At 39.5% G+C, this 20,726-nt stretch overlaps 1 protein-coding gene and 1 pseudogene across 2 annotated transcripts in view; one reads left to right on the top strand and one right to left on the bottom strand.

Annotated features, from left to right (window-relative positions):
- LOC111141373 (chromosome segregation 1 like) overlaps positions 1 to 20,726 on the top strand; it is a 48,026-nt gene that overhangs the window by 8,509 nt on the left and 18,791 nt on the right. The window contains exons 2-8 of one of the 2 annotated variants that reach the window (XM_022493866.1): positions 7,437 to 7,532; positions 10,550 to 10,692; positions 13,489 to 13,590; positions 13,670 to 13,815; positions 14,490 to 14,580; positions 16,484 to 16,591; positions 18,186 to 18,278. In XM_022493866.1, the coding sequence (XP_022349574.1) occupies positions 7,442 to 7,532; positions 10,550 to 10,692; positions 13,489 to 13,590; positions 13,670 to 13,815; positions 14,490 to 14,580; positions 16,484 to 16,591; positions 18,186 to 18,278 (774 nt within the window). In that variant the 5' untranslated portion in view covers positions 7,437 to 7,441. Of the gene's footprint in view, positions 1 to 7,436; positions 7,533 to 8,420; positions 8,455 to 10,549; positions 10,693 to 13,488; positions 13,591 to 13,669; positions 13,816 to 14,489; positions 14,581 to 16,483; positions 16,592 to 18,185; positions 18,279 to 20,726 lie in introns of those variants that run through there. The other variant, XM_022493867.1, reaches the window with a different exon arrangement.
- Positions 1,028 to 2,528, bottom strand: LOC111141374 (annotated as a pseudogene).

Raw genomic sequence — 20,726 nt, 5'->3', positions numbered from 1 at the left:
ACCGGGTGGCTCAGTTGACTCTTGATCTCAGCTCAGGGTTGTGAGTTCAAGCCCAGCACTGGGCTTCATGCTGAGCTTGGGACCTACTTAAAAAAAAATAACATAGTAACTTTCAGTTTTAGACTTTTGGATTTCAAAACTGCAGGAAAGGGATTATAGTCTATAGCTGACATCAAAGTTGTGTTTTGTCTTCCAACTAATATATAAGTAAGTTCCTTTGAGAGCCTGAATTTAATTAACCTTTGACAGATTCATTTTATTTAATTATTTATTTTAAAGATTTTATTTATTTGACAGAGAGATAGCATAAGCAGGCAGAGAGGCAGGGAGAGGGAGAAGCAGGCTCCCCACTGAGCAGGGAGCCTGATGTGGGGCTCCACTCCAAGGTCCTGGGAATCATGACCTGAGTCGAAGGCAGCTGCTTGACTGAGTGAGCCATTGAGGCACCCCAACAGAGTCATTTTAAAAATACAATAAAAGGGGTGCCTTGGTGGCTTAGGTGGTTAAGCATCTGCTTTCAGCTCAGGTCATAATCCCAGGGTTTTGGGATAGAGCCTTGCGTTTGGCTCCCTGCTCAGTGGGGAGTCTGCTTCTCCCTCCGCCTCTGGGTTGTGTTTGCTCTCTCGTTCTCTCTCTCAAATAAATAAAATCTTTAAAAAAATAGAATTTTAATAAATTTTTTTTTAATTCACCAAAATGACTTTTATTTGAATTTGCTACATAGACAATGAATGGTAATTCATGGCTCTTGATATTTTGTCCACACATGAAAAGGTTTATGAAACCAGTAAATGACATTTTGAAAAGGGTCTTCTGGGGGTGCCTGGGTGGCTCAGTTGTTAAGCATCTCAGTGGGGAGCCTGCTTCTCCCTCTCCCTTTTCCTCTGCTTGTATTCCCTTTCTTGCTGTGTCTCTATCAAATGAATAAATAAAATCTTTAAAAAAAAAAAAAAAAAAGAAAAGGGTCTTCTGTCATAAATCCAGGATAGGCCTGTTTAGCACAATTCAATATTATTCCTTCAGTACTTTATAAATGGAATTTTCTTCTACTTGTATCCATTTCCCAGGGTTTATGGACTCATTCATAGTCTCCATATTTAGAATCAAAGGTTCCTTTCTGAAGAGATCTTAATTTTATGGTAAAACATGGTCCAGGTTCTTGAATTCCCACTTTCTTTTCACTCTTGAATATATACCTATGAAGTCTGAAGAAGATACAGTCCCGTTGATTGTGGAATGTGGCAACTTCCCTCCTTATAAACTGCAGATTATGGGGAAAGAGAGATGCAAACATACGTCCAACAGAATGACCCAGCCTCGTTGTAAAGTTATTCAAAATTATTTCAGGTATGTGTTCTATAGGGTCCTTGCCTCTTCTCTTAATTTCTTTCTTTCTTTCTTTCTTTCTTTCTTTCTTTCTTTCTTTCTTTCTTTCTTTCTTTCTTTTTTAAATTTATTTGACACACAGAGAGACAGTGACAGAGGGAACACAAGCAGGGGGAGTGGGAGAGGGAGAAGCAGGTCTCCTGCTGAGGAGGGAGCTGGATATGGGGCTCCATCCCAGGACGCTAGGATCATGACCTGAGCCGAAGGCAGATGCTTAACAACTGGGCCACCCAGGCGCCCCCTTCTCTTAATTTCTTTACGCAAACAAACACTGCTCATTTTAAAATGAGCAGTTGGGCCATTTGGCAAGTGACTTAGAATTAATCCATTTGGTGTTTTACGATCTTCATTAATAACGATCAGATTTGTGAAGTCTCTTGAAATGCGCTGTGGAATAATTTTTTTCAGAGCCAGTCCGGTTCTGTAATAAACATGTGAGTTTGGTAAAACTGGAGAGCTATTCACAGAGTCGTACTGTTCTCCCATGAGGTCTGTCTGATGTTGCGATGAGAATCTTGGGAGAAGTTGGTTGAAGTAAGAAGCAAGTTCATCTGTAGCTTCATCCTAAGCAACCTCTTCATCATTAGGGTCTACTACAGTTTCATCGTACGCTCTCTGGTTGTCAGTGGTCTTTGTAGGCTTTGGTGGAGCCTTATTACCAAGAGCTTGTATTTCTTTCTTTCTTTCTTTCTTTCTTTTTTTTTTTAAAGATTTATTTATTTGACAGAAACATTGAGAGAGGGAACACAAGCAAGGGGAATGGGAGAGAGAGAAGCAGGCTCCTTGTAGAGCAGAGAGCCTGATGCAATCCCAGGACCCTGGGATCATGACCTGAGCTGAAGGCAGACGCTTAACGACTGAGCCACCTGGGCACCCCTTTTTCTCTTAAGTTTTTTCTTAATTGCCAACTTTTTCTTACATTGCTGCTGTTTCCACCGCGTGAACATTAAGTGTAGCCGTTGTTTATTCTTAATTTCTGAAATGCTGAAGCCTGGGGGGAAGGTGGCCACTTTTGGGGGTTGGACCCCGCTTTCTGTCACTCCATCCTCAGCAACTGTAGCCTCCTGAGGTTCTTCAGCGGTTGCTTTCTGTTTCAGGTCTGTCTTTCCTCGGCTGCTGCTCTTATCCCTGGCCTTCGCCATGGTGTTTGCTTCCTTAATAACTTTCTCATTGCAAATGTGATACATATAGTAGTTGTAAGATAATAGGAGAATCTAGTAGAATATGAAAAGAACAAAAATCTCCAGTGTTCATCACATCGACTTTACTGCTGTTTACATTTTGGAGTTTAGTTTTCGTTTTTCTATGTATTGGGGTATATGTAAATTTATTTATTTATTTATTTAAAGATTTTATTTATTTATTTGACAGACAGAGATCACAAGTAGGCAGAGAGGCAGGCAAAGAGAGAGGAAGGGAAGCAGGCTCCTTGCTGAGCAGAGAGCTCGATATAGGGGCTCAATCCCAGGACCCTGGGATCATGACCTGAGCTGAAGGCAGAGGCTTTAACCCACTGAGCCACCCAGGCGCCCCTAAGAATTTATTTTTAAGTAACCTCTGTACCCACTGTGGGACTCGAACTTAAAACTCCCAAGATCAAGAGTGGCATGCTCTACCAACTGAACCTTCCAGGTGCCCCTAAATTTTTTTCACATAATTTGAATTGTGGTGTATTTGACCTTTTTCCACTTAGCTTTATTACATTTTACAAAAATTATTACATACTTAATCTTTTTCTTGTCATAGAAACCCCAAATTAAGTTTGTGCATGGATGCCCTGAGAAGACTACATATCCCTGGGTTCCCTGGGAGCTAGTGCAGTTTTAGGGGCACCTGGGTGGCTCAGTAGGTTAAGCCTCCGTCCAACTCCTGATTTCAGTTCAGGTTATGATCTCAGGGTCATAAGGTCAAGCCCTATTTGGGCTTGTGCTGGGCGTGGTACATGCTTAAGATTCTCTCCCATCTCCCACTCTCCACCTCTCTTCCCCTCCCCCCAAAAAAAGAAGTACAGGTTTAAAAAGAAGCTTTATTGAAATATAACTTACTGTGAATTCATCTTAGTTTACTTTTTGGTGACTGTCATTAATTTTACACAGTTGTACATCCATCACCATACTCACATTACGGTTTTAGAACATTTTTATTGCCCCAGAAAGTTCTGTTGTTTTGCATTTAATTTTATCTACTCACCAAGAACTCCGAGATCACAATGTCCTATTTTATAGCGTTCTCAAGTTTTTTTGTTTATGGGAAATGATGTGTGCCCACACTCTTGTAATTTATACATATGCGCTATTTCTTCTGTGTGTTTCTTAGCTTTATGATATCACTTAAGTGTATATAAGCCATATATATAGCTTATAATTTGTAATATATTAGATGTAAATTTTTTTTTAAGATGTAAGTTTTTTTGATTGGTGGCAGTGTAGTCTATGATTTATGTTTGGTGTTGTTTAAGCTTTGAATATTTAAAAAGTAGTTGCTGCTTTATTGAGATTTAAAGATACAATTGATATATTACCATTAGGTTTGGGTGTACAACATAATAATATATGTATATATATTGTGAAATGATCACAGTAAGTCTAGTTAACATCCATCTCTACACATAATTACAGATTTTTTTTTAAGATTTTATTTATTTATTTGACAGAGAAATCACAAGTAGGCAGAGAGGCAGGCAGAGAGAGAGCAGGGAGCAGGCTCCCTGCTGAGCAGAGAGCTCCATGTGGGGGGTTAATCCCAGGATCCTGAGATCATGACCTGAGTCGAGGTAGAGGCTTAACCCACTGAGCCACCCAGGCTCCCAGATTTTCTTTTTTTTTTTTGGTCATCAGAACAACTTTTTTTTTTTTTTTTTTTAAGTAGGTACTACACCCAACATGGGGCTTGAACTCAAGAGCCGAGATCGAGAGTCACATGTTCTATCGACTGAGTCAGCTAGGTGCCCCGTAATACAGTATAATTTTTGTTTGTTTGTTTGTTTATTTTTAGTAATCCTTATACCCAAAGTGGGACTTGAACTCACAAGCCCAAAATCAAGAGTTGCGTCTCCCCTGACTGAGCCGGCCAGGTGTCCCCTTGTGTTACTAACTATAGTCACTATGCTGTACATTATATCCTCATTGGCTTACCTCCTTTTAACTGAAATTTTGTACCTTTTGATCCCGTTCACCCATTTCCTGCACCTCTAACCCCCCACCACTTGGATCTCTGTGTCTTTGAGTGTGGTGTGTCTTTTTGTGGGTTTTGGTTTTGTTTTAATTTTAAATTCTACATATAAGTGAGTTCATACAGTATTTGTCTTTCTCTGACTTACTTCACTTAGCATAATAACCTCAAGGTCAGTAGAGCATGTGACTCTTGATCTCTGGGGTTTGTGAGTTCAAGCTCCATATTGCGCATGGAGTCTACTTAAAAAAAAAAAGTCCATCCATTTTGTCACAAGTGGCAGGATTTCCCTTTTTATGGCTGAGTAATGTTCCTATACACATATCGCATTTTCTTTTATCCATTTATTCATTGGTGAACATTTATACAGATTATTTCCATGTCTGGGCTGTTGGAAATAATGTGGTGAACATATGGGTACAGATATCTTTTTCCCCCCAATAAAACCTTAGTTTATTACAGAATTCTGGGTTGATTCACTATATCTTCTGACCTCTGTTCCTTGTGATAAGCCTACAGCCAGTTTCCTCTCTCTTTTTTTTTTTAAAACATAGAATGTATTATTTGTTTCATGGGTACAGATATCTTATTGAGTTTGTGCTTCATTTCCTTTGGATAAATACCCAGAAATGCATTTTTTTAAAGATTTTATTTATTGGGCGCCTGGGTGGCTCAGTTGGTTGAGCAACTGCCTTCGGCTCAGGTCATGATCCCCGACTTCCGGGATCGAGTCCCGCATCGGGCTCCCAGCTCCTTGGGGAGTCTGCTTCTCCCTCTGACCTTCTCCTCTCTCATGCTCTCTCTCACTCCTTCTCTCTCAAATAAATAAAATCTTAAAAAAAAAAAAGATTTTATTTATTTATTTTGTTTTTCAAGATTTATTTAAGAGCAAATAAGCAAGAGAGCACAAGCAGGCGGAGCTGCAGAAGGAGAGATAGAAGCGGGCTCCCCACTGAGCTAGGAGCCTGATGCAGGGCTTGATCTCAGGACCTTGCCCAAAGGTAGACACTTAACTGACTGAGCCACCCGGGCACCCCAAGATTTTATGTATTTATTTGAGAGGAAGAAAGCATGTGTGCGGCGACAGGACTTGGGGGGGGGGGGGGAAGGCAGAGGTGGAGGGAGAAGAACAAGCATAGCCCAGCCGAGTGCAGAGCTGGAGGCAGGGCTGGACCCCATGACCCTGAGATGAGGACCCGGGCCTGAGTCGAAACCAAGAGTCCGACACTCAGCCACTTGAGCCACCCAGGCACCGCCAGAAGTAGAATTTCTGGATCATCCTCCACAAAGATTTCCATAGTACTGCACCAGTTTACCACCAACAGTGCACAAGCATTCCCTTCTCTGCACATCCCTGCCAATACTTGTTATTTCTTATCTTTTTGATGACAGCCATTCTAACTGGAATGAGGTGAAGTCTCATTGTGGTTTTGATTTGCATTTCCCTGCTGGTTAGTGATGTGGAGAATCTTTTCATGTACCTGTTGGCCATCTGTATGTCTCGGGAAAATGTTCAAATCCTCTGCCCATTTTTTCTTTTTAAAGATTTTATTTATTTATTTGACAGAGAGAGAGAGAGAGATCACAAGTAGGCAGAGAGGCAGGCAGAGAGAGGAGGAAGCGGGCTCACTGCCGAGCAGAGAGCCCGATGCGGGGCTCGATCCCAGGACCCTGAGATCATGACCCGAGCTGAAGGCAGAGGCTTAACCCACTGAGCCACCCAGGTGCCCCTTCCCTGCCCATTTTTAACTCATATATATATATATGTTATATATATATATATATATATATATATATATATATATATATATATATAATTTTATGTACTTTTTTGCTTTTTGAGTTGTATGGGTTTTCTTTTTAAAGATTTTATTTATTTATTTATTTATTTATTTGTAAGAGAAAGGGAGCACAGGCAGACAGAGTGGCAGGCAGAGGGAGAAGCAAGCCTCCCTGCTGAGCATGGAGCCCAATGTGGGACTGGGTCTCAGGACTTTGGGATCATGACCTGAACTGAAGGCAGCAGCTTAACCCACTGAGCCACCCAGGCACCCCTCTGCAGAAGCTTGATGTAGTCCCACTTGCTTATCTTTGGTTTTGGTTTTGAAAGTTGATTTTTTTTTTTTTTAAAGATTTTATTTATTTAGTTGACAGAGATCACAAGCAGGCAGAGAGTCAGTCAGAGAGAGAGGAGGAAGCAGGCTCCCTGCTGAGCAGAGAGCCCGATGGGCTCGATCCCAGGACCCTGAGATCATGACCTGAGCTGAAGGCAGAGGCTTAACCCACTGAGCCACCCAGGCGCCCCTGAAAGTTGATTTTTAATCATAATCACAGCCATCATCTTCTGAATCCCAGAATTCTCTCCCCAGGTATAAATTCTCAGCATCTGGTTTGTTGTCAGTTCTGTGATTGCATGTTGTACACCAAGAAATTTATTCTGGTTTCTTTAATCTCAGAACTCTTTATGGGATCCTTATTTACTGCTTAAAATGGTCATTTCTCATGGTGGGCCTTACAAAAAAAAGTTCCTAGTGAGTCTTTTATTTAAACCCCTCATTTGCCCTTTTTTAAAGCATTAAATCTGATAAACTTTATGATGACTTTGATCAATTCTTCACCTTTGTTTTTCTGTGCCTCTTCTTGAGTTTGTGGTATGTTTTTTCTTCTTCATCTCAAAATTAGCTCACTATTGTCTCAGAAAAGTCCATCTTATCTTCTGGAACCTTGCCTCAGCTGAGTCAGGCTTATAGCCCATACCTTAAAACATAACAAATGGATGACTTTCAGAGAGGGGAAAACCCATTGTATAAAAGTATTCTCTTATGTAAATCATTGTTTCCCAAAGTGACCAATTTACCAAAGCTCACTTTCTGTTTTAGGTTCTATGGCAATGGAGCTCAGCGATGCAAATTTGCAAACACTAACAGAATACTTAAAGAAAACTCTTGATCCTGATCCTGCCATCAGACGTCCAGGTAAAGAGAATATTGTTTTGTGGTTTGATTTATTCTTTAACAGGTGATGAAAACCTTTGCATAATCTATCTGTATTTATAAAGTGAAAAAAAGATTTAACACTTGATTCTTGGGCATAGTTTCTTTTTCATTCTCTGCTTGTAAAGTGTGGGCTTGGCTGTTTACAGCTGCTATAACATATGGTGATGTGGTGTATTTTTGGTTTGGTTTTGTTTTTTAAGTAAAATAGATTTTGTTTGGCATCTTCTGGGATTAAAAATTACTAGTATTCTAGAATACTTTGTCCCTTCACCTTTCTGAAAATCCTCATACCTGCCTGTTCTAGAGATACAATAATTAGGACATAGAGATGAGAGTTAATTGCCTAAAAAGTGATTAAATGCATTAAACCAGGTAAGGAGATGCTGTCTCTTAATCCCCATGTTGGGTTTGATTTAATTAATACATTTTAAGACCTAGGGTTCCTCCCTCCTGTATTTGACCAGTTTCTGTTAGAAATTAGTGGTAGCTTAGAATTGTAAGCTCAGATGTCCACAGGACTCAAATGTGAAGGTAAAAATGAGGGAGGCAGGTGAAGTGGGGATTGGTAATTTCATGTGATTTATATGTTAGCTTTAGGGGATTCAAACCACTTTTGCAAAATCTGATTTCCAGCTTTATTTGAAAAATAAGACATTTCTGTGAAATGTGAAATGTCCTCAGTTTTAAGTGATAGCATCTGACTTCAAAAAATTTGAAATACCATGCAAGCCAAGCAAACTCCTTCTGAGGGCGGGATGTGTCTTGTGGGTGGGTAGTCAGTTGATGATTCTTGATGTGAGCCATTATTAACTGGATATTGACCTGCTTCTTCAGAACTAACCAATGTGCGTGCTCACAGAAGAGGATTTTAGAACGCCTCCACAAAGACACAAGTGAATGTGTATGTGTGTTGCAATTATATATTATATATAATAAATAGAACTGTAAACATGTTAATGCATCCATTCTATTCTAGAACAGTGTTTGTGATATCTGAGAGGGAGAATTGTGGCTTTTCCCATTAGTGCTTAAAAAGGTAACGTGTTCTTGGAGGAAGGGAAGTTAATGGCTCTAATCTTCTTAGACTTTCCCAGAAAGCCTCTGCAAACCCTGTCTATTAAAATTATTTTTAATAATTTTGTCTTTGTAAGGCGAGGGTGTTACTATTATGCGAATTCAGGACAGAGTGTGGGAATAAATTGATGTTTCTGGATTGAGTTACGAACATAGCATTTCTCAGGGATTGGTACTAGACTGACTCAATGTTTCTAGAAAATGATCTGGAAGTTGAAATATGTAGTAGATCCAGCTTACAGACACCACTGTGCTCTCTTGGTTATTGAGATGAGACTGGTCCAAATGAACTGGAAAACATTTTGAGTCTCCTTGAATATATAGAAACATGTCTGTGTGAATATTCTGTGAGCAAGTTGAAGGAAATGAACACAGAAAGAAATAATTCAACTTAAACTCATGAGATTTCTTTCAGGATATTGATTACTATTTAAGAAAGAGATTTGGTACACTACATGGGCTTTCCCCCAGATGATGGATCTAGTGTGTTGCCCTGTATGCAGTGCTAACCACTAAGAAGAGACAACCAAAACCTTCCAAACTCCTACAAAACCATAGTGTGTCCCCTCCTGGAAAGTATTTTTAAGTTTAGCACTCCTCATCTTTTAAGAAAAACATGATGGACACAAAGCAGGGAAGATTTGAGGATGGAAGTCAAACTCTTGGTATTCAGTTCAGAAAGAGAGATATTAAGTCATAATACTGTAGGAAATAATAGATGCTAATGGCAGACCTTTTCAATGAAGTTTATGAAGAAGAAACACTATAAACCTTCCCTTGTGTGATCAGTAAACCTTGGAGAGTGGTTTTTTTTTTTTTTTGAGATTTTATTTAGGGGGGCACCTCGGTGGCTCAGTGGGTTAAAACCTCTGCCTTCAGCTCAGGTCATGATCCCAGGCTCCTGGGATCGAGCCCCACATCGGGCTCTCTGCTCAGCGGGGAGCTTGCTTCCCTTCCTCTCTCTCTGCCTGCCTCTCTGCCTACTTGTGATCTTTGTCTGTCAAATAAATAAATAAATCTTTAAAAAAAAAAAAAGATTTTATTTAGGGACGCCTGAGTGGCTCAGTTAAGCCTCTGCCTTCGGCTTAGGTCATAATCGCAGGGTACTGGGATCAGGTGCCACATCAGGCTCCTTGCTCAGCAGGGGAACCTGTTTCTCTGTCTAGTTGCAGCTCCCCTACTTGTGTGCTCATTCACTTACTCTCTCTCTCTCTGACAAATAAATAAAATCCTAAAGAAATAATAAAGATTTCGTTTATTTTACGAGAGCGAGAGCACGCATGCACAGGGAGAGGGAGAAGCAGACTCCCAGTGAGCAGGGAGTCTGGTGCGGGGCTTTGTTTTAGAGGGAACGTGTGCATAGGTGCCGGATGGAGCGGCAGAGAATCAAGAGTCAGGCACTTAACTGACTGAGCCACCCAGGCACCCCTAAACCTGGGAGATTTCTTATTTCTAAGTGTGGTAGGATTTGAAAATATGTGGGTAAAATCTTTGAATATGAATTTTTTGCTCATACTAGAAATGTTTAGTTTGAGACAAAAACTGGGGGCTAGTGTGATAGAATAAGGACTGGACTAAAACTTTTTCAGTGATAAAATCCAGCTGTGCCATCTTAGACAAGTTACCTAATTTAGGGACCTTGTTTGTTTGTTTGTTTGTTTATAGATCTTATTTATTCAACAGAACACAAGCCGGGAGAAGCTGCAGAGGGAGAGGGAGAAACAGGCTCTTCACTGAGTAGGGAGTCTGATTTGGGGCTTAATCCCAGGACCCTGGGATCATGCCCTGAGCTGGAGGCGGGTGTTGAACTGAGCCACCCAGGCACCCCGATTTCTTGATTTTTTAATCACAGATCTACTTAGATATAAAATGGAAGACTTGGTTATAATGTCATATCTTCTAACATAGAAATTCTTTTACAGCTGAGAAGTTTCTTGAATCTGTAGAAGGAAATCAGAACTACCCACTGTTGCTTTTAACATTACTGGAAAAGTCCCAGGATAATGTTATCAAAGTTTGTGCCTCAGTAACATTCAAGAACTACATTAAAAGAAACTGGAGAATTGTAAGTATTTTGTGAACACGTGGTCTAACAACCTGCATTTTTATAAGATTTATATGCAGTGCTCCTGAAAGATTCAGACACAGCTTAAAGATAAAATTAAGTAGAACCTCCTCATCAAAATATGTAGATGTAGATCAAATCCAAAAAGATGTAAAAAGAATTACACACCGTGACCAAGTGGGATATATCCCAGGAATGCAAGGTGTGTTCAGCATTCAGAAATCAGTTATTGTAAGACTATTAATAAATTGACAAAAGAAAAATCACATGATCATATCAATAGATACAGAAAAGGCATTTAACAAGATCCTGCACCCATCTTGAATAAAACTGTCAGTAAACTGGGAGTAGAACTTTCTTAACTTGATAAAGACTATCTACAAACAGCCTAGAGCTAATAACCTACTTAATGGTGAGAAAGTTGGAGCTTTTCCATTAAGATGTGGTACAAAGCAAGGATGTCCCCTCTTATCACTCCTTCTCAACATTGTATTGGATGATGTAATTGTCCTTGCTGATGGAATAACAAGAGGAAGTAAAAGGTGCTACTGACTGGGAAGGAAAACCTAAAACTATCTTGGTTCACAGATGACAGGATTGTCTATATAGGAATTCCAAAAGACTTGGTAAAAATTAAATAGGGCGCTTTTTCAAAGTTCCTGTTGTTTCATTTGAGTTCATACAGATTACTTGAACTTCCTAACCCAGGTTGCTAGTGCGTGAGACTTGGTTTTTGCTTCCATTGTGGTTAAATTTAAACGTTAGCTCATTGTCAAAGAAAGAGACCTTGTGTGGGAAGACACACCTTACTGAATACGTGAAGCAGTTTCTATTGTGGATGGGAAGAAAATTAAATACAGTTGAAAAACCTCATTAAATATATTAAAAATTTGTAGAATGCAAAATAATTTAGATTTGTTGGAGCTTTTGATAAGGGATATAGAAATATATTCTAATTTAAGGTGAATTCCATTGTACTGCAAGTTTTTTTTGTTTCTTTTTCTTTTTTTTTTTTTTTTTTTTGGATTTTATTTATTAGAGAGAGAGTGCACAAGCAGGGGCAAGAGCAGGCGGAGGGAGATTAGAGAAGCAGACTCCCCATTGAGCAGGGAGTTGGATGTAGGGCTCCATCCCAGAGCCCTGGGATCATGACCGGAGCCAAAGGCAGCCACTTAACCGACCCAGGCGCCCCTGTACTGCAAGTTTAATGACGGTATAAAATTAGGAATTAAGAAATTAAGGTATTTTCCCTATCTTAGCTCAGGGGTTCTTTCTTTCTTTCTTTTTTTTTTTAAGATTTTATTTATTCATTTGACAGAGATCACAAGTAGGCGGAGAGGCAGGCAGAGAGAGAGGGGGAAGCAGGATCCGCACTGAGCAGAGAGCGCGATGCGGGGCTCGATCCCAGGAACCTGGGATCATGACCTGAGCGGAAGGCAGAGGCTTTAACCCATTGAGCCACCCAGGCGCCGCTAGCTCAGGGGTTCTTAATGGGGGGTAATTTTGCCCACAGAGATCTTAGACATTTTGGTTGTCACAGGTGTGGGGAGGGAGTGTTACTGCCATCTAGTGGGTAGAAACAAGGGAGGCTGCTAATAACCATCTTACAGTGTACAAAACCATTCTCATAACAAAGATTTGGGCCCAGAATGCCAATAATGCTGAGGCCGAGGAAACCCTGGCTTAGGATAAAGAAAAAAATGGCGGTTGTTTTGAAGTGATAGCAGTAATGAAATTTAGAAACAAAGTTGAGAAAAATCCTCAGTTTTTCTAAAATGTCAACTTTAAATCTGCCTAAATATTTATTTAGAATGCTTCTTTTTCTTCTTCTTTTTTTTTTTTTTTTTTAAGATTTTATTTATTTATTTGACAGAGATCACGTAGGCAGAGAGGCAGGCAGAGAGAGAGAGGGGTAAGCAAGGCTTCCTGCCGAGCAGAGAGCCAGATGCGGGGCTCGATCCCAGGACCCTGAGATCATGACCTGAGCTGAAGGCAGAGGCCCAACCCACTGAGCCACCCAGGCGCCCCCCTCCCTTTCTTTTTAAGATTTTATGTATTTATTTGACACAGAGAGAGAGGGAGGGAGGAACAGGCTTCCCACTGAGCAGGAACCTGACGTGGGGCTTGATCCTAAGACCCTGGGATCATGACCTGAGCTGAGGGCAGCCACTTAACCAACTGAGCCATCCAGGCGCCCCTAGAATTCTTCTTTTGTCTTCATTTTGTGAAAGAGTTCAGGAAGTAGTAAATACTGTTTTTAAGCTTGTGTAGTCAAGCGTTAACTTCATGTAGTGAAGAATGTTTAAATATCCATCCCTCTGCTTGCTGACATGCTAGCCCTCTTTCTTTCTCTTGATTTGTAATGTAAAACTAATGAGACTTTCAGAACCTCTTTGAGTGATGTAGTCCTGGATGCATTTAAACTGGTAATGGTCAAGAATTTTCACTGAAAAGACCTCTGACCTAAAGTGAGAGTCAGATCGAAGCTTCTGAAGATGAATGTGGGCTGGGCAGTGCGGATCTGTAAAGATTTTCACCGCATGTTCTGACAGGTTACATTTGGTACTGAGACTCTTAATGGGCATCAGAGTGTGTATGTTTTTCTGTGGAAGAGTTGATGCTTTCATCAGATTATTAAAGGAATCTGTGACCCATTCATGTAGAGGGAAGGCCCTGCCTTTATAGTTTTTCTTAGAAAACAAGAAAAAAGGAAATTGGTTCTGTTTTCTCTGTAAACCCATATACATGGTCACAGACATGGACTTACGTTACTTGCTGTTGATGTTTTGCTTTTAGGTTGAAGATGAACTGAACAAGATTTGTGAAGCAGACCGAGTAGCTATTAAAGCCAACATAGTGCACTTGATGCTGAGCAGCCCGGAGCAGATTCAGAAGCAGGTCATGGAAGTCCCAGTTGTTTAAGAAGGAGGCTTGTTTGTGGAACTTTCATTTAATTCATTTTTTTTCCTTCCCCCAGTTAAGTGATGCTATTAGCATTATTGGCAGAGAAGATTTTCCGCAGAAGTGGCCTGACTTGTTGACAGAAATGGTGAATCGGTTTCAGAGTGGAGATTTCCACGTTATTAATGGAGTCCTTCGTACAGCACATTCTTTATTTAAAAGGTATTGATAAATTCATACTTCTTTTTTTAAAGAGTCCATTTATTATTTAGGATTTTATTTATTTAGAGAGAGCGTGCACATTGGGGAAGGAGCAGAAGGAGAGGGAGAGAAAATCAAGCCAGCTCCCTGCTGAGTCAGGAGCCTGCCATGGGGCTTGATCTCACGACCCTGAGATCGTAACCTGAGCCAAAATCAAGAGTTGGATGCTTAAATGACTGAGCCACCCAGGTGCTCCTTAAAGATTTTATTTTTAAGTAATCTGTACACCCAACCTGGGGCTAGACTCAGGACCCCAAGATCCAAATGGCACACGCTCTACTGACTGAGACTGCCAGGTCCCTCAAAAATTCATGTTTTTAAAATGCTTTTTTCAAATGCTTTTGTTATATATATAGTGACTATTGTCATTCCTTTGAATTTGGTAGTCTTAGAATAAGAGATAAGCTTCTCAGTTCATTATTGTGTTTCTTAAGTGGGATGTTTATTTCATGTAGCTATATTACTGTGAAATAAGGTCTTAATAAACTGCTTGATTCCTTTAAAAAGAAAACCAAGAAATCCCTTTGAATTTCAGAAAGCTGTGTAGCCATGGGTTTATCTCTAATCTGTCCTTGAAGACCTAAAGTTACTACATAGAAACTTGTAAATTTACCTGTTTTACCTTAATTTTTTAGATATCGCCATGAATTTAAGTCAAATGAGTTATGGACTGAAATTAAACTTGTTTTGGATGCCTTTGCTTTGCCTTTGACTAATCTTTTTAAGGTAATGGAATAACATCTTGGTGATACTTTAAAATTACTTAATATTTTAAACTGCTTAATTATTTGTGTAAATTTTAAGAGAATGCTTTGAAAATCTAGGTAGGTAATATTTAGATCAACATTGCTTTTGAAAAATTCCAAACCTACACAGAAACAGAGAAGACGATCTAATGACCCCCCCCCCCACGTATGTATTATACAAGTTTAACAGTATTACTTTTTTTTCTTCCCTTCCCCTCATTTTGTAGGAATGTTTAAAAGCGAATCCCAGGCATTATATTTTACTCAAGTATTTGAGTATGCATCTCTAAAGGAATTGCTCCCCATTTTGATTCGACTGTGTAGTTTAGCTGATTAATTTATATATTTGTACATCGTTTTATATTGCATAGGCTGTTTTCTTAACATGTTCTTCATCTCTGTGAGAATCCTATAAGATTGAAAGAGGTAAATTTTTTTTTTTTTTTTTCTTAAAGTAATCTCTATATCCACCTTGGGGCTCAAATTTATAACCCTGAGATCAAGAGTCATATGGTCCACTGATTGAGCTGGCCAGATCCTCCCCCTACCCGATTTTGTTACATGCTCTCCCCAGTGAGTTAGCCAGGGGCCTCAAAAGAGATACTTTTTTTTTTTTTTAAGATTATTTATTTGAGAGAGAAAGAGATAGTGACAGAGATGAAAGCAAGTGGGGAGGAGAGGGAGAAGCAGACTCCCAACGGAGCAGGGAGCCCAACACTGGGCTTGATTCCAGGACCCTGGGATCATGACCTGAGCTAAAGGCAGATGCTTAACCGACTGAGCCACCCAGTCGCCCCAGAAATAGATACATTCTTAACCTCTTTTTTCAGATAGGGAAAGGGAAAGGGAAAGGGAAAGAAGGTTCAGTATCACACAGCTAATAAAAAAGGAGCCAAGCGTCAAGCCCAGTTTTGCTAACTCTGGAAAAGCTGCTCATTTCCTTTTTTCAAAAAGGAAAGTTTTCTGATTTTCAAAACTTTCTAAGATGTGGAATGTGCATTGCATTTTTCATTGTTAGGATGTCTTACTGATGGTACATTTTTACCTAAAAAAATAAAATTGGACAAAATATATATAATCAATATTTTCTACCTATTAGGTTGATAAAGATTCTTCATTTCTTTCTACTGGTGTTAAAAGTGTTAGAGTGCAGTGAATTGAACATTCTTGTGTCCTGTCCATCGTATTATAAATAGTACTGTCTGGAGTTTGACATTTCATTCAGAAAACCTTAATATTTGTATTTCTTTACTCCACAATATAAGAAGTATCATTTGTTGTGTATCTTATACATAGTGTTCAAAGGTACTGGACATCACATGTATATTTCTTCATTCTCATATTCTCTCTCTGAGGCAGGTATTTTCAGATTATACATGAGATTGGGGCTCAGTAAAATAACTTATTTGCTTAAAGTAGTGCTCATTATGAGCAACAGAGTCTGGATTATATCTAGGTCCATCTGGCTTGCAAAATCTGTGCTCTTAGCATTCTCATCTGCTTTAGTTAATACATTTACTATGAAAATTAGCAATGTGCATAAGTTTTATAGATAAGCCTGTTTATTGCAGTTAGAATAACAAATAATTTGAAACAACTTAGATGCCAGGGGAATCATTTAATGAGAGCATATATAGTTTTGTAATATATTTATATACACAAAGGAGAGTGGAAGGATCTAGTCCAAGTGTTAACATTGGACTTTTAGTAGTGCTGTTATGGACAGTTTAAAAATATATACTGTTGTAACATATTTTTCAGAATCTTTTCAATGATTGTATACTACTATTTAAAAGCCAAATTTTGGAGAGGATATATAGCATCAGCCTGTTTCACTTAAGTTTACAGTACACTAAAACCATGTCCCTAAATTCCTTCCTAAGGCCACTATTGAACTCTGCAGTACCCATGCAAATGATGCCTCTGCCCTAAGGATTCTTTTTTCTTCCCTGATCCTTATCTCAAAATTGTTCTACAGTTTAAACTTTCAGGTAAGTTTTTTTAAATTTCTTGCTTTTGATTCTTTGATATCAAATATACAGGTTTTCAATTAATAAAGACTTCTTTGCCAGCATTGATTTTTCTGAAAGAAATTAGTGTTTTTCTGACTCCCATCCCATTTTTTGTCTATAAGTAGTGTTCCATTTTATAGTCATTCCTAGAGATATTTCTAGGACACTTCACGGGGAGAGGTAGCATTTTCTTATGGTCTAATAACTTAGAGGACCCTACTTCCTGAACCACTGTTTTGGACAGTCACCCTGTATACTGTATTATTGAAGACACGGAGAGATCATATTCTCAGGCCTTTCTCTTTAACTCATTTAAGTGGATAGGAACACTGGAAGAACAGTGTTTTGGTTAGAGGTCTATGGCTAACTTATACGAAAAGGTTTTTATTGACACATGGGAGACCAAATGCTAAAAAACCAGGTTTGGGAAGGTATAAGAACCAATGGCATTTCTGAGGAAACAGCCATAGACTTCTGGTAGAAAATGCCTGGTCACCGTCTTGCTACTGAGACAGTGGCCTCCATTCTTTTTGTTCTTGAATCATTACTTTAAGATTCAGTGCTCCAGGAACGGGAAGAGGGGTCTTAAGGTACATATTACTGTACTGAGATGCAAGAGGAACAGTCTGGCCTTTTCCTTGCTCACAGCCAGGGCCAAGTACCTGGACTTCCTCCTCATAACATGATTATACTCACAGTGGTAGGAGGAGCGTTCTCTGAAAGGAACAGGCAGAATAGGAGATGAACAGCGCAAAATGGTATCCCCGCATTGGTGTTCAGCTGGGCACCAGTTGGAGAAATTTTTACTTAAAAGATATCACTGTTTTTGCTTGCATCTTCTTTTGAATTCTCCTTCCTAGAAATCAGTTAGGATGAGGCTCTTAATGACTTGTTAGGCATAGTCTGGAAGACCAAAGAAAGGAGCCATAATCTTTATCCTTGGAGTGACTTATCCCTCATTAAGAAGGCAGGACTGTCACACAGGAAGTCAGTAGCTGTATAAGACAGTCTGAGTTGGTGCTCATCTCACAAGAGATGTGCTGGTTGAGAAAGGAAAAGGAAGAAAGATGCTGGTAAGCACTTGAGTTTTTCTAAGGAAAGACTTCATAACAGTCTTAGCTGACCTTGAAGGAATAAGTGAATTTAGATTGGAACAGGAACTAGGTGGCATCATTTGTGGTTGGAAGTGTATAAACCAGATAGACAGTGGTTTACTCAGCTGCCAGACCTGGCCGGAATAAAGAAATTTTTTTTTTTCTTTTCTTTTTAAGATTTTATTATTTATTTGACGGACACACAGAGAGAGGGAACACGAGCAGGGGGAGTGGGAGAGGGAGAAGCAGACTTCCTGTGGGTCTTGATCCCAGGACCCTGGGATCATGACCTGAGCCTAAGGCAGATGCTTAATGACTAAGCCATCAGGGTGCCCCTGGAATAAAGAATTCTTGTCTAAATAGTTAATGGTTGGCTCAGGCTGAGGAGTGCGGACTTAAGCCTCTTTGGGATGGGGACAAAGCTGACTAAAATAACATTAATTTTAATCAAAAGTCTCAAGTCAGTGTTTATTCTTTAGGACCTCCCTGAGTTTTTTGAAGATAATATGGAAACTTGGATGAACAATTTCCATACCCTCTTGACGTTAGATAATAAGCTTCTACAAACTGACGTAAGTATTTAAAAATGTTTCACAGGTAGCTCTGTTTTAAATGAAGAATTGTTTGAAATATAATATTAGATTTTGATTAAATCTCCATTTTTAAAAGTGTAAAATAAAAAGTCTCCCTTCAAAGCCTTGGAATATAGTTAGATTTCAGAAAATGAAATAGTTAACTGAGAGCATTTATATATTATTTTATTTTTTTAAAGATTTTATTTATTTGTCAGAAAGCGAGCACATGCAGGGGAGCAGCAGGCAGAGGGAGAGGCAGGCTCCCCACTGAGCAGGGAGCCTGATGTAGGACTTGATCCCAAGACCCTGGGATCATCACCTGAGCCAGAGTCAGAGGCTTAACCGACTGAGCCACCCAGGTGTCCCAAGAGTGTTTATTTATTTATTTAATTTTTAAAAGATTTTACTTATTTATTTGACGGAGAGAGAGTTATAAGCAGGGGAAGCAGCGGGGAGAGGGAGAAGGAGAAATAGACTCCTTACTCAGCAGGAAGCCTGATGTGGGGCTCAATCCCAGGACCTAGGGATCATGCCTGAGGTGAGGGCAGATGCTTAACCAACTGAGCCACCCAGGTGCTCCTGTTTATATATTTTTTGAGTAAACTCTCACCAACATGGGGCTCAAACTCAGGACCCAGAGACTGAGAGTTGAACATTCTACTGAACATTTAAGTTTTGGTTCCTAAAAATTTTTTTACTCTTACACTGTTAATAGGTAGAATCCAAGAATATAAGTAATATTTGATTATGTGGCATAGTCTGTGTTTATTATTTTTTTAAATTATTTTTTATTTAAATTCAGTTTATATTTGGTTATTTTTAGCACACAGAATTACTCTTATTGTGGCCTGGCGTAGGTAGGTTCAGTTTATAGAGAAGGCTATTTCTTTACAGGATTGAAAGTAAATCCTCAGAGTATTCACACTGTGAACATTTTATGAAACAGAAAGCTATCATTGAAGATATTAACAAAACTTAAATATTTATGTCAGTAGGCTCTTTTTAAAAAGTCAGTGCAGCATGGGAATGTGGGGGCATTGTGAAGGTTTGTAATGTGTTAAAATTTCTGGTCTGGGTTTTATAATAATATGTACATTTCATTATAGCACTTTGTGTTACCATTTGCTTATTTATTAATAGACTTTGATCTACCTCTTCCAAGAAACAAACATGAAAGCAAAATATTAAGAATGCTTCCATTTCAGATAAAATTAGAAAAGGTGATTCAAATCAGTTTCTAGGAGTGGGATGCAGAGAGAGTTGTTTTTGTCTGAGATTTGCCAACTAAAAAGCAACAACAATAAAAAATAGAGCTCCCATGAAATAATTTTTTCAGTCTAGTAGGAGAAAGCAGTGTCCTCAGAAAACAAAGCTTGTCTTCACACTTCTATCTAAAGAAAGTTTTTCATCTAGGATTCTTACAGGGAGCTGTTTGCCCATTTACCCAGGTACTACCACCTTGTGTCATCTCCCTATGTAATATCCCTTATGTTAGGGGCGCCTGGGTGGCTCAGTGGGTTAAGCTGCTGCCTTCGGCTCAGGTCATGATCTCAGGGTCCTGGGATCGAGTCCCGCATCGGGCTCTCTGCTCAGCAGGGAGCCTGCTTCCCTCTCTCTCTCTCTCTGCCTGCCTCTCTGTCTACTTGTGATCTCTCTCTGTCAAATAAACAAATAAAAAAAAAAATCTTAAAAAAAAAAAATATATCCCTTATGTTATGCCTTGAAGAGCCTCCTGTTTTCTCTCTTCTAAATTTGAGTTCTTTGGCACATAGCGCAACTCAGAAAGTGTTTATGGATTGCTGTTACAGTAGAGCTCATTACATAAATGACTGTCATGGTTTAGATTGGGGTTGGCAAACTCTTCCTTTAAAGGTTTAGGTGGTAAATATTTTTGATTCTGTGAGCTGTACAGTCTCTGTTCCGGCTGCTCGGCCCTGCAGTTAGTTGCGGTTGAATGAAAGCAGCTGTAGGCAATGCTATAAATCTGGTAAACGTAGAGAAGGAATGATGTCAATGTAGAGAAGGAATGGCTGTGTTTCAATAAAATTCACTTACAAAAATAGGCAGCAGGCCTACAGACCACAAGTTTGACCCTTAAATTAGCTTGCTTTTTAATATATTATAACCGGAATATTGTGGGTGAGAATCCTCTAGCATTATTATTTTAAAGATTTTATTTATTTGAGAGATAGAGTGAGCGAGGGAGAGAGCACATGAGCAGGGGCAGAGGGAGAGGGAGAAGCGGCCTGCCTGCAAGTGGGGAGCCCAGTGGCGGGACTCGGTCCCAGGGCCCCGGGATCATGACCCGAGCTGAAGGCAGACGCTTAGCTGACTAAGCCACCCAGGCACCCCATCCTGTGGCATTATTTTATCTTAACGTATTTGAAATGAGAACCTTTCAGGAGGAGATACAAGACAGTATAGGTGACCGTGTTACAAAGGAAA

Source organism: Enhydra lutris, unplaced genomic scaffold, assembly GCF_002288905.1.
Source record: "Enhydra lutris kenyoni isolate GAN:26980312 unplaced genomic scaffold, ASM228890v2 scaffoldscaffold6, whole genome shotgun sequence".
In the NCBI taxonomy this organism is placed as follows: domain Eukaryota; kingdom Metazoa; phylum Chordata; class Mammalia; order Carnivora; family Mustelidae; genus Enhydra; species Enhydra lutris.
This window is presented reverse-complemented; position numbering and strand designations above follow the sequence as displayed.